The sequence below is a fragment of the Bombina bombina genome, chromosome 1 (assembly GCF_027579735.1).
Source record: "Bombina bombina isolate aBomBom1 chromosome 1, aBomBom1.pri, whole genome shotgun sequence".
Taxonomy (NCBI): domain Eukaryota; kingdom Metazoa; phylum Chordata; class Amphibia; order Anura; family Bombinatoridae; genus Bombina; species Bombina bombina.
This window is the reverse complement of record NC_069499.1, coordinates 1,472,702,022-1,472,715,963: the sequence shown is the minus strand read 5'-3', so window position 1 is coordinate 1,472,715,963 and position 13,942 is coordinate 1,472,702,022. Positions and strand designations below refer to the sequence as shown.

Below are 13,942 nucleotides of genomic sequence, written 5' to 3'. Positions count from 1 at the left end.
ACTGAGTCAGAGAAACCTCTATGACTAAGCACTAAGCGTTCAATTTCGATACCTTCAAATTTAATGGTTTGAGATCCTGATGGAAAAAAAACGGACCTTGAGATAGAAGGTCTGGCCTTAAAGGGACAGTATACTGTAAAATAGTTTTTCCCTTAATGTGTTTACAATTGCTTTTTTTACCAACTGCAGAGTAAAAAATGTATGAAAATTAGCTTTTTAAGGCTTATTTGTGTATATTAAAGCTCTGATTTTGTGTTTTGAAGCCACAACCTAATAAAATGGGTTGAGCTTGTAGGTATAATCCGATCTCATTACTGTATCACATTGTGCAAATATACCTATTTCTTTATCTTATATCTGTCCTTAAAACAATCACCAGTACTTTGAGAGAACAATGGAAAATCAACATTTTATTACCTTATCTCTGCTATATTGCACTGGGAGTGTAATTTCTTCTGCTTGCTGTGTTTACAAAGCTTATCTATAGCTGGTACGCGCGGCCACAAACTTTCAGAATAGGTGGGGATACCACATGCTAAATCAACAATTTCAAATGCCAATATAAGGGTAAAGGAGCTACTTGTAAATAATTTAATACACTCCAGCAGGTAAAGTGGATCATTGGGAACAAATTAAAGGGGAGAAAATTTTTGAGTAAACTGTCCCTTTAATGGAAGTGGCAAAGGTTGGCAACTGGACATCCGAACAAGATCCGCATACCAAAACCTGTGAGGCCATGCTGGAGCCACCAGCAACACAAATGATTGCTCCATGATGATTTTGGAGATCACTCTTGGAAAAAGAACTAGAGGTGGGAAAATATAAGCCGGTTGATAACACCAAGAAAGTGTCAACGCGTCCACTGCTTCCGTCTGAAGATACCTGGACAGGTACCTGGGAAGTTTTTTGTTTAGATGAGAAGCCATCAGTTCTATTTCTGGAAGCCCTCACATCTGAACAATTTGAGAAAACACATCTGGGTGGAGAGACCATTCTCCCGGATGTAAAGTCTGACGCTTTCCAATTGTCTATACCTGGGATATGAACCGTAGAAATTAGACAGGAGCTGGATTCCGCACAAACAAGTATCCGAGATACTTCTTTCATAGCTTGAGGACTGTGAGTCCCACCCTGATGATTGACATATGCCACAGTTGTGATAGTGTCTGTCTGAAAACAAATGAACGGTTCTCTCTTCAACACAGGCCAAAACTGAAGAGCCCTGAGAATTGCACGAAGTTCCAAAATATTGATTGGTAATCTCGCCTCTTGAGATTTCCAAACCCCTTGTGCTGTCAGAAATCCCCAAACATCTCCCCAACCTGAAATACTCGCATCTGTTTTGATCACAGTCTAGGTTGGACGAACGAAAGAGGCCCCTAGAATTATACGATGGTGATCTAACCACCAAGTCAGAGAAAGTCGAACATTGGGATTTAAGGATATTAATTGTGATATCCTTGTATAATCCCTGCACCATTGGTTCAGCATACAAAGCTAGAGAGGTCTCATGAAAATGAGCAAAGGGGATCGCGTCCGATGCTGCAGTCATGAGACCTAAAACTTCCATGCACATAGCTACTGAAGGGAATAACTGAGACTGAAGGTTGCGACAGGCTGCAACCAATTTCAATAGTCTCTTGTCTGTTAGAGACAAAGTCATGGACACTGAATCTATCTGGAAACCTAAAAAGGTTACCTTTGTCTGAGGAATCAAAGAACTTTTTGGTAAATTGATCCTCCAACCATGTTTTTGAAGAAGCAACACTAGTTGATTCACGTGAGATTCTGCAGAATGTAAAGACTGAGCGAGTGCCAAGATATCGTCCAAATAAGGAAACACCGCAATACCCCGCTCTCTGATTACAGAGAGTAGGGCACCGAGAACCTTTGAAAAGATTCTTGGAGCTGTCGCTAGGCCAAAAGGAAGAGCAACAAATGCTTGTCTAGAAAGGAACGGATAGTGATCCAGATGAATCAGAATATGAAGATATGCATACTGTAAGTCTATTGTGGACATATAATGCCCTTGCCGAACAAAAGGCAGAATAGTCCTTATAGTCACCATCTCTAAATATTGATTCAAAATCTTTAGATCCAAAACTGGTCTGAATGAATTTTCTTTCTTTGGGACAATGAATAGATTTGAATAAAACCCCAGACCCTGTTCCTGAAACGGAACTGGCATGATTACCCTTGATAACTCCAGGTCTGAAACACACTTCAGGAAAGCCTGAGCCTTTACTGGGTTCGCAGGAATGCGTGAGAGAAAAAATCTTCTCACAGGTGGTCTTACTCTGAATCCTATTCTGTACCCCTGAGAGACAATACTCTGAATCCAATGATTTTGGACCGAATTGATCCAAACATCTTTGAAAATTTTTAATCTGCCCCCTACCAGCTGAGCTGGAATGAGGGCCGCACCTTCATGCGGACTTGGGGGCTGGCTTTGATCTCTTAAATGGCTTGGATTTATTCCAATTTGAGGAAGGCTTCCAATTGGAAACAGATTCCTTTGGGGAAGGATTAGATTTCTGTTCCTTATTATGTTGAAAGGAACAAAAACGGTTAGAAGCTTTAGATTTACCTTTAGGTTTTTTATCCTGAGGCAAAAAAACTCCCTTCCCCCCAATGACAGTTGAAATTATTGAATCCAACTGCAAACCAAATAATGTATTACCTTGGAAAGAAAGAGAAAGCAATCTGAACTTAGAAGTCATATCAGCATTCCAAGATTTGAGCCACAAAGCTCTTCTAGCTAAAATAGCTAAAGACATATATCTAACATCAATTTTGATTATATCAAAAATGGCATCACAAATGAAATTATTAGCATGTTGAATCAACTTAACAATGCTGAACAAATCATGATCTGATACTTGTTGCACTAAAGTTTCCAACCAAAAAGTTGAAGCAGCTGCAACATCAGTCAAAGAAATTGCAGGCCTAAGAAGATGACCTGCATATAAGCCTTCCTTAGATAAGATTCAAGTTTCCTATCTAAAGGATCTTTAAAAGCAGTACTATCTTCCGTAGGAATAGTAGTACGTTTAGCAAGAGTAGAGATAGCCCCATCAACTTTGGGGATCTTTTCCCAAAACTCCAATCTAACTGCTGGCAAAGGATACAATTTTTTCTTGAAGAAGGAATAAAAGAAGTACCAGGCCTATTCCATTCTTTAGAAATCATATCAAAAATAGCATCAGGAACTGGAAAAACCTCTGAAATAACCACAGGAGGTTTATAAACAGAATTTAAACGTTTACTAGTTTTAATTTCAAGAGGACTAGTTTCCTCCATATCTAATGTAATCAACACTTCTTTTAATAAAGAACGAATATACTCCATTTGAAATAAGAGGACTTGTCAGTGTCAATATCTGAGGCAGGATCTTCTGAATCAGATAGATCCTCATCAGAAAAGGATAAATCAGTATGTTGCCAGTCATTTGAAATTTCATCAACTCTATGAGAAGTTTTAAAAGACCTTTTACGTTTATTAGAAGGCGGAATGGCAGACAAAGCCTTCTGAATAGAATCAGAAATAAATTATTTTACATTTACAGGTATATCTTGTGCATTAGATGTTGAGGGAACAGCAACAGGTAATGAACTACTACTGATGGATACATTTTCTGCATGTAAAAGTTTATTATGACAACTATTACAAACCACAGCTGGAGGTATAATCTCCACAAATTTACAACAAATGCACTTAGCTTTAGTAGAACTGTTATCAGACAGCTGGGATCCAACAGTGAATTCTGAGACAGGATTAGATTGAGACATCTTGCAAATGTAAGAGAAAAAAACAATATATAAAGCAAAATTATCAATTTCCTTATATGGCAGTTTCAGGAACGGGAAAAAATGCAAACAGCATAGACATAGAAAAAGTCAAGAGGCAAATAGGAATGGGGTCTTAAATAATGAAAATAAACGACACACTCGCGTCATAGATGACGCAACCTTGTGAAGGACTCGGCGTCAACTAAGACGCCGGAAATGACGAATTTGCGTCAGCGAACGTAACTTCGCACCAAAAAATCTTGCGCCAAGAATGACGCAATAAACTTTGGCATTTTGCGCCCTCGCAAGTCTAATTCTGCCCGCGAATTTAAAAGACAGTCAATTTGAAAAAGAGACTATACCCCAGGTAAGAAATAATTTTTCATAAAAAAGCATTTCCCAGATATGAAACTGACAGTCTGCAAAAAGGAAATATACTGAAAACCTGAATCATGGCAAATATAAGTACAATGCATATATTTAGAACTTTATATAAATACATAAAGTGCCAAACCATAGCTGAGAGTGTCTTAAGTAATGAAAACATACTTACCAAAAGACACCCATCCACATATAGCAGATTGCCAAACCAGTACTGAAACGGTTATCAGTAGAGGTAATGGAATATGAGAGTATATCATCGATCTGAAAAGGGAGGTAGGAGATGAATCTCTACGACCGATAAGAGAGAACCTATGAAATAGATCCCCGTGAGGAAAACCATTGCATTCAATAGGTGATTCTCCCTTCACATCCCTCTGACATTCACTGTACTCTGAGAGGAATTGGGCTTCAAAAATGCTGAGAAGCGCATATCAACGTAGAAATCTTAGCACAAACTTACTTCACCACCTCCATTGGAGGCAAAGTTTGTAAAACTGAATTGTGGGTGTGGTGAGGGGTGTATTTATAGGCATTTTGAGGTTTGGGAAACTTTGCCCCTCCTGGTAGGATTGTATATCCCATACGTCACTAGCTCATGGACTCTTGCCAATTACATGAAAGAAACACACTGACAGTGTTTAGTGCTATAAACATATAGGGCTGGATTACTAGTGTTGCGCTAAGCATAGCACAAGTCACAATATCAGTATCGCGACCGCAATAATTTTAGTGTAGTGAAAGTGACTGCACATACAGATACATGTCTAAATATGTGTATGTATGTATATATATATATATTATGTATACATATTTATTTATATATGTGTATACATACAAATATACACATATAAATCCAAATATACACATATAAATGCACTTGTACACATGTATACATTTATTTATTTATATATATATATACACATTTGAGTCCAGTTGAATTCCTGAAAACAAGAAAAATCATTTGTATTCAATATTATAATGTTTTTTACTGTGTATTTTCTGTAAATATTTTACATTCCAATGTTCTTCACATAGTAGAAACGGTTCTATTTTTAAATAGATATTGCTATATATTGCTGGATATACCTTTACCTTTATATATTCATATAGATATATAGGTATAAATTTATATTTTACACAACAAAAATCATCAGATATATATTGAAATATATATTTAAAAATAAATGTAATATTTTCTTCTTTGTGAAAAACATTGTAATGTAAAATATTTATAGTTCATGTTGGATTCAGTGCACATGGTTAAACGCGGCCAGGTTAAGTCTATGGGGCCTATCTATCAATCTCCGAATGGAGCTTGATGGCCCGTGTTTCTGGCGATTCTTCAGACTCGCCAGAAACAGCAGTTATGAAGCAGCGGTCACAAAGACCGCTGCTCCATAACCTGTCCGTCTGCTCTGAGCAGGTGGACAGACATCGCCTGAAATCAACCTGATCGAGTACGATCGGGTTGATTGACACCCCCTGCTGGTGGCCGATTGACCGCGAGTCTGCAGGGGGCGGCGTTGCACCAGCAGCTCTTGTGAGCTGCTGGTGCAATGCTGAATATGGAGAGCGTATTGCTCTCCGTATTCAGCGAAGTCTGGCGGACCTGATCCGCACTGTCGGATCAGGTCCACCAGACTTTGATAAATAGGGGCCTATGTGGCCGTGGTATATGAAATCCTGAAGTTAGCACGCATTGGGTTTCATTTGCACACAAAAAAAAAAATGTAAACTTGTAATACACTTGTGCACAAAAAGCTTACTTCTAATGGTGTTTAGGCTCAAGCTGGAGTGCTAAATACCGCTCCACTTGTAATCTAGCCCATATTTTGCTGATGTGCAGATATAAAAAATACTTGTGTCTTTACGTTACATTCGATCTGTCAGTATTGTTCTAGTTTCTGAGAATGCCCTGCACTATTGCACCTGGCATCTGAATATAAAAGTCACATTGTTGTTTTTTTTTCTGTCAGCTGTTCTTTAACATTACAAAAAATAAACTATTTGACACTTTTGTACATTACACAATCTAATTTGCTCTGCATGAAAATAACAATTTTGTAAATTTTAGCACCTGTTATTCATTAGTAAATATAGTAGGCTGCATCATAGCCCTCTCTCTCAGCTGATAAAGGGCCATTATAATTATAGTGCAAACATTACATATTCTAATTCTTTGGAGCATTTCATTTTAGCACTAGTGATAACAAGTCAATGTTTAATCCTGACAAAGGCGTTAAACACATAGTTAAAGTACAGCTAGGGAACCACAGAGAACAGCTAGTTTTGTGTTAAAATGTCGGGAAACCAGTCAGTAGCAGCAGCAGTCGTGCGGCTGGGTTGTTATTGGCTTACTGGCTGTTTCCACTCTCGATCAGCAGATCTCTGTGGCTCCTGAGCCGTGCTTTAACAATATGTTTAACCCCTTTGCTATATGTCAGAGCAGATGACGTTGGCCCTAATGTTACAATATGTGCTTACTCAGTACCCATGCTCACTTCTGTTTTCCTACCTTGTTAAACTCAAATGATAGGCCTTATATAGGGTCTGAATATCAAAAACTCACTGGCATGGAGAGCAATCATAATTTTTTATTTTTTTTGCATTATATTGGAATGTATAAGATTTTCTTTTACAATCAGATCTCATAGTCAGATAAATAACTCTCAAGCTAACATTTGCCTTTCTACAATTCTTTGCATAATAGATTCAGATAGAACATACAGACTTTCCAATTTATTTCCATTGTCAAATTGTGCAGTCATTTTATATGCACTTTCTGTGGCATCAGCTATTACTGAGCATGTGCAAGAGTTCAATGTATAAGAGTCTGTGACAGTGATTGGCTGACAGCTGTCACATGATACAAGGGGCTGGCAAGTTGAAGTACATTTTTAAATTTGTCCAAAAAAAATCTACAGCTCATTTAAAATTCAAAGTTGTGTTGTCTTTTTATTATGTACTTGTTAACAATGCGCTGCAGTTCTACTGTACTTAAAACTCCTTTAACTCCTTAGTGACCAGAACATTTTTTCGATTTTCTTACCATTAAGGACCAGGGCTGTTTTTACATTTCTGCTGTGTTTGTGTTTAGCTGTAATTTTCCTCTTACTCATTTACTGTACCCACATATATTATATACTGTTTTTCTTGCGATTAAATGGACTTTGTAAAGATACCATTATTTTCATCATATCATATAATTTACTATAAAAAATTATAAAATATGATGAAAAAATTGGAAAAAGCACACTTTTTCTAACTTTGACCCCCAAAATCTGTTTCACATCTACAACCACCAAAAAACACCCATGCTAAATAGTTTCAAAATTTTGTCCTGAGTTAAGAAATAGCCAATGTTTACATGTTCTTTGCTTTTTTTCAAAATTAGCGAGTTACATTGTAACACTGATATCTGTCAGGAATCCCTGAATAACCCTTCACATGTTTATATTTTTTTTAGTAGACAACCCAAAGTATTGATCTAGGCCCATTTTGGTATATTTCATGCCACCAATTCACCGCCAAATGCGGTCAAATAAAAAAAAAAAACTTTAGGTTTCTCACTGAAATCATTAACAAACAGCTTGTGCAATCATGGCACAAATGGTTGTAAATGCTTCTCTGTGATCCCCTTTGTTCAGAAATAGCAGACATATATGGCTTTGGCATTGCTTTTTGGTAATTAGAAGCCCGCTAAATGCAACTTTACACCACACTTGTATTATGCCCAGCAGTGAAGGGGTTAATTAGGTAGCTTGCAGGGTTAATTTTAGCTTTAGTGTATAGATTACCGTCCCACCTGACACATCCCACCCCTTGATCCCTCCCTAATCCCTGTCAAACAGCTCTTTTCCCTCCCCCACCCAACAATTGTCACCCCAATCTTCGGTACTGGCAGAAAATCTGCAGTTCTAAAATAAAAGGCTTTTTTATATATATATACATATATATATATATATATATATATATAATTTTTTTATTTTTTTATATATATTCTGCAGTGTATGATCCCCCCTTAGCCCCCAACCTCCCAGACGACCCCCCTCAAACAGCGCTCTAACCCTCTCCCCTATTTGTGGCCATCTTGAGTACTGGCAGCTGTCTGCCAGTACCCAGTTTGCTAGAAATTAGTTGTTATTTTTAAAATAAATACAAAGACTCCATTTTGTTTGTAGTGTAGCTGCCCCCCCCCTCAATACCCTACGCCCCTCCCAGATCTCTTTCCCAACACGTATCCCCCCTCTTCCTCCTTCCCACTCACTAATCTTTTACCGTAGTGAAGCAGTCTCACCCGCTCCAGTCCCCTCCCGCTTGCTCCCGCCCGCTCCTGGACCTCTAATGCCGCTCCTGGACCTCACACCTCCTCCCCCCCCCTCTTGCGATGGGCCGCCCACCCTCCTCCCTCCTATCCCTTCCATGCCACCAACGATCGGCACCATCGCTGGCCGATGCAGAGAGGGCCACAGAGTGGCCCTCTCTGCATCGGTTGCTTACCAGAGGGTATTGCAGGATGCCTCAATATCGTGGCATCGCTGCAATACTCTGAAAGGGGCTGGAAGCGATCACGATTGCTTCCAACGCTTAAAATCCCTGAGGACGTACAAGGTACGTCCTTGGTCGTTAATGACCGTTATTTGTAGGACGTACCTTGTACATCCTTGGTCGTTAAGGGGTTAAATAATCTCACCAAACCAAAGAGCTTTAGAGAATCGATCCATAATGAGCCTAATAGAGAGTTGGGATACATTCAAGGATATATTTTGAGCAAACGTGTCATAACTGTGCTTTGTTTTCTTTATAACAGTGAAAAAAATGAAGATCTTATGTCCCTTTAGTCTTTATAGCCCTCTCTACAGTTAGAGAAGCTTCAGCCATGTAGCTGAGTATTCCAGTGACAGAAAAAGATAACCTCAGCATAACATTATTCTTACATATCTTTCTGTGATATGAATTAATGTCAGGCAGGAATCACCTGTGTCAAACCTGCATATGAATGACTAAATCCGTGTTCTCTCCTGCCCGCTAGCTGATCCTTTTGTCTGCTACGTCTGTAGTTTACCTTTGTGATATCAGCAATAAACTGTGCTGTGGAACAATTCCATAGATAGTAGTAGAAGTGCCTTTGAGAAATTATATATAGAGACTAGATGCCCAGGGGACCAAGCAGAGTTAGTACTTTGGCTAAAGCTATGTATTTTCAGCTTTAATATTCAGATGATGGAAAATGCAAAATGTTCCTTTTAACGCTTTTTCCTCCAGAGAGATCTGCAAAACCATTTGGTTGCAAAACATTACAGCCCTCTTTGGAAACCAGAGGTTGAATTGTCAAGATGATAAAATAATGTAGATGTTACCATTTAGAAATGTCATGTTATTTCAGATATTGAGCTGAAGAAGACAAGAATCATTGTATTTCCTCTGTTGCAGTCTACGAACAAGACCACTCGCTTTATATACATGTGCAGGCTCACTTTGTAATGATTATGGGAATTGCACCAGCAAGAGACACAGTTTTATCCACAGGAGATTACAGTTTTCTGAAACTGCCTAGAGAAATAATCCCTGATACAGAATATAATCACTGATAATATCTTGCAACAAGAGCATAAAAAGCTCTGCCTGCTGTTTATTGGGACTGAGCTATGTTCATGCCGAAACCATGGTGGTATATTGCAGCAGTTTCACAGCAGCTGAATGTACCAGAAGCATTGCATGTGATATTATAATGTAGGGTTTGGCACTTCTTTAAAGGGATAGACAAAAATAACATTAGCATGCAAGTTCTGCATTATTGACTCTATCTTACTATAGTCTAGATTACAAGTGGAGAGCAAAAATATTAGCGCTATTGTGATTAACATTGCTTGAGCGCAATCGATAGCGCTTCTTTTTTTGTGCTCATATTACAAAATTCTAAACCAAGGGTGCTCAAGTAGTGGAGTTGATATACAGTAGTTCTGTGCTATACTGTTAATAATAACGGTGTACTCCAGGCATGAAAAAGTGCTAAATATTACAGCAGGATTTTGGCTTGTGCTTGAGCAGAACACTTAACTCTCCACTTGTAATACTAGTTTTGGTCGTGTAAAGTTGATTTGGCTTATATATTTATACTTAAAGGGACATGAAACCCACATATTTTTTTTTTTCATGATTTAGAAAGAGAATGTAATTTTAAGCATCTTTCTAATTTACTTCTATTATCTCATTTGTTTTATTCTCCTGATATTCTTTGCTGAAAAGCATATCTAGATATGCTCAGTAGCTGCTGATTGGTTGCTGCACATAGAAGCCTCGTGTGATTGGCTCGCCCATGTGCATTGCTTTTTCTTCAACTAAGGATATCTAAAAAAATGAAGCAAAATAAATAATAGAAGTAAATTGTAAAGTTGTTTAAATTTGTATTCTCTATCTGAATCATGAAAGAAAGATTTTGGGTTTAGTGGCCCTTTAACCATCCACTTCTAATACCATATTGTGTGATATTCTTTGTGCACACAAAAGATAATGCACCTTGCTTTATTAACTGTTCTTCACTTGTAATCTAGCTCTATGTGTTTAACCCCTTCAAATGGGTTAAACACATAGGTAAAGCCCCTATTGGCAGCTGCGAGCAGGAACCAGACGGTAAATAGAGGGGTTTTTACAATTTCCGCTCCTGATTGGTTCACCCTTTATTTCGTGCTCAGGAGCAGCAATATCATTTTTGGTTTAGAATGTCCCTTTAAAACTCCCTTTTAACCATACACAAATAGTGCTCCCTTTACCTGCAGCTGTCTCTCCACACTGTATGAACCCAATGTGCATGTCTTTGGGTCTATGTCTATGTGTGAGTAATATAATTTATGTTAATACTTTTTATATCTAATTGTTCACTATACTTTTTTTTTTTTTTTAGTATTCTCCGAGTATGAGGGCCACATATCTCTCCGTGAACAACGATTCAGCAAATACTTATGGGAGCGAGTTTCCTGCCTAATCCCTTACACTGACCCTTGGCTGTGTTACATATCTTCCTACCCCACCCTGGCTGGTGGGAGGCGATCAAGTGCTGGGGGCTGACCATCACTAGCTTGGTGTGGTCAGTGGCTAGGCTGGCGTCTAAACCTACAGGAGAAAGTCTTCTGCTTCTTTGGATGGACTTCAATCTGTAACATTAAAGGCAAAACTTAACTGATATGAGCAGAGGATACTGACTGACTGCTCTCAGATTTATATCACTTGTCAAGGAATTGCCCTGAATTGGAAATGGATACAGCATTCTGGGTACATTTTTATGCCAATGGATGGCAAACTGAGATACTAAGTAACTGTATGTTAACTTCACAACCATAGTGGACAGGACTATCTGATGCCCAGGGAGAAATGTTGCTTTCAATTCAAGGTTCTACAGAAGAGTTCTACATCTGACTGCTTCTTGCAAAAAAAGAAGAAACTGAGATGTTTAGCAGCTTCTTTTCTTTGCTTTCTATTTTTCAACTTTCTGTGTAGATTTATTTAATACAGTTCTGTTTAACTCATTATGCTAACATGAAAGGGATATGAGACCCAACAATGTTATTTTGTGATTCATACAGAACATATGGTTTTCATAAAGTTTCCAATTTGCTTCTATTATCAAATTTGCTTCGTTCCCATGGTATTTTATTGTTGAAGAGATACCTAGGTAGGCCTCTGGAGCACTACATGGCAGGAAATTATGCTGCCATCTAGTGCTCTTACAAATGGATACCATTCCTGTAAAACTGCTGCCATCTAGTGCTCTTACAAATGGATACCATTCCTGTAAAACTGCTGCCATCTAGTGCTCTTGCAAATGGATACCATTCCTGTAAAACTGCTGCCATCTAGCGCTCTTACAAATGGATACCATTCCTGTAAAACTGCTGCCATCTAGTGCTCTTACAAATGGATACCATTCCTGTAAAACTGCTGCCATCTAGCGCTCTTACAAATGGATACCATTCCTGTAAAACTGCTGCCATCTAGCGCTCTTACAAATGGATACCATTCCTGTAAAACTGCTGCCATCTAGCGCTCTTACAAATGGATACCATTCCTGTAAAACTGCTGCCATCTAGTGCTCTTGCAAATGCTCATGTGCATGCTCCTGAGCATTTTTACAACACAAGATACCAGGACAACAAAGAAAAATAGAAGTAAATTAGAAAGTTAGTTAAAATTCCATGCTCTATCTGAATCATGATAGAATTTTTTTTTATTTCACGCCCCTATAAATTTCCAAGCGCTTCTTTTTTTTAATTTTACAGGTGCTCACCAGTTATCATTGACCTGGTAAAAATTGCATCAGAAACCTGCACTCTCTAATAAATAGCCCTGACATTCTATTTCGCACCATATGATTTGTATCCAGCTACGTCTTTACTAAATATCCACTTCCAATAAATTGTGCAAGCCTGTTGCGGCTTTTAATATGAAATTATGTTTGTTTGGATGGAATTTAATGACATGGTTATTGATGTGAGGTTTTGGTGCCTTTTTCTTTTTAACTAATGACGAGTCAACTTGTCAGATAAAAACGCCTACAGATTGGGGAAGACAAGTTAACTCGTTGGGGCCTATTTATCAAGCTCTGTATAGAGATTGATGCCCGTGTTTGGCTCGCCAGAAACACAAGTTATGAAGCAGCGGTCTAAAGACCGCTGCTCCATAACCTGTCCGCCTGCTCTGAGGCGGCAGACAGACATTGCCAAAAATTAACCCGATCCAATACGATCGGCATGATTGACACCCCCTGCTAGCGGCCGATTAGGCGTGAATCTGCAGGGGGCGGTATTGCATCAGCAGTACATCAGGACTGCTGGTGCAATGATAAATGCCGACAGCGTATGCTATTGGCATTTATCGATGTGCGGCGGACATGATCCGCAATATCGGATCATGTCCGCTCGCACCTTCTTAAATATGCCCCATAGTGTTTTATAATAACACGTGCACGAGGAAAGATATCATTTGTTTTTCATTCCCACAATCAATGCAGCCACAATCTCTAGATTCCTTTTTACTGATTTATATAACATGCTGTTCCGCCCAGTACACAAGATGTAATCCAGAAATGACCCAGTTAACTGGTTGTTAACAACCAGCAACTTAAAGGGACACAAAAGTAAAAATAAAATGATTCAGATAGAGCATACAATTTTCAAAAAAATGCCTTCCAATTTACCTCCATTATCAAAATGTGCAAAATCTTTTTATGCACAATTTGGAGGCACCAGCTCCTACTGAGCATGTGCAAGAGTTCACAGTATATACATATATGCATTTTGTGATTGGCTGATGGCTGTCACATGATACAGTGGTAGGGAAAATGAACCTAATTTTGAAATTTTTTAGAGACAAATCTGCTACTAATTTAAAAGTGTTATTGCATTGTCTTTTTTTATGCATTTGTTGATTATGCAATTATATTGTAATTAATGGTCTTTTAAACACCTGATAAGTCCACTGTTCTTTTTAAATAAACAAAAGTTTCTCCAATTTGATTCTATATTTCCAGCATATCTAGAGGTCAAATGTTCATGCACTCATGTTATTACACATAATTTGTGAATATTTATACATGCACACACATACCTAACACAGAAGATATCCAGCACTCACTTAGATGCATAAAGTTCCATTAAAATCATTAGTTACAGCATTTGCCCAAATAGTAATAGGCCCAGATGCTGCATCAAGGCCTCTTCTTACCTGAGTCCCTAACCTACATCCAAACATGCTGGTTTTAAACCAACACACTG

The 13,942-nt window shown here is 38.3% G+C and overlaps 1 protein-coding gene across 1 annotated transcript in view; it reads left to right on the top strand.

The window, feature by feature from the left end:
• TTYH2 (tweety family member 2) overlaps positions 1-13,679 on the top strand; it is a 310,797-nt gene extending 297,118 nt beyond the window's left edge. Inside the window, exon 14 of the mRNA XM_053706960.1 lies at positions 11,077-13,679. Coding sequence (XP_053562935.1) covers positions 11,077-11,157 — 81 coding nt within the window. The 3' untranslated portion in view covers positions 11,158-13,679. The remainder of the gene's footprint in view (positions 1-11,076) is intronic.
• Positions 13,680-13,942: the final 263 nt, after the last annotated feature.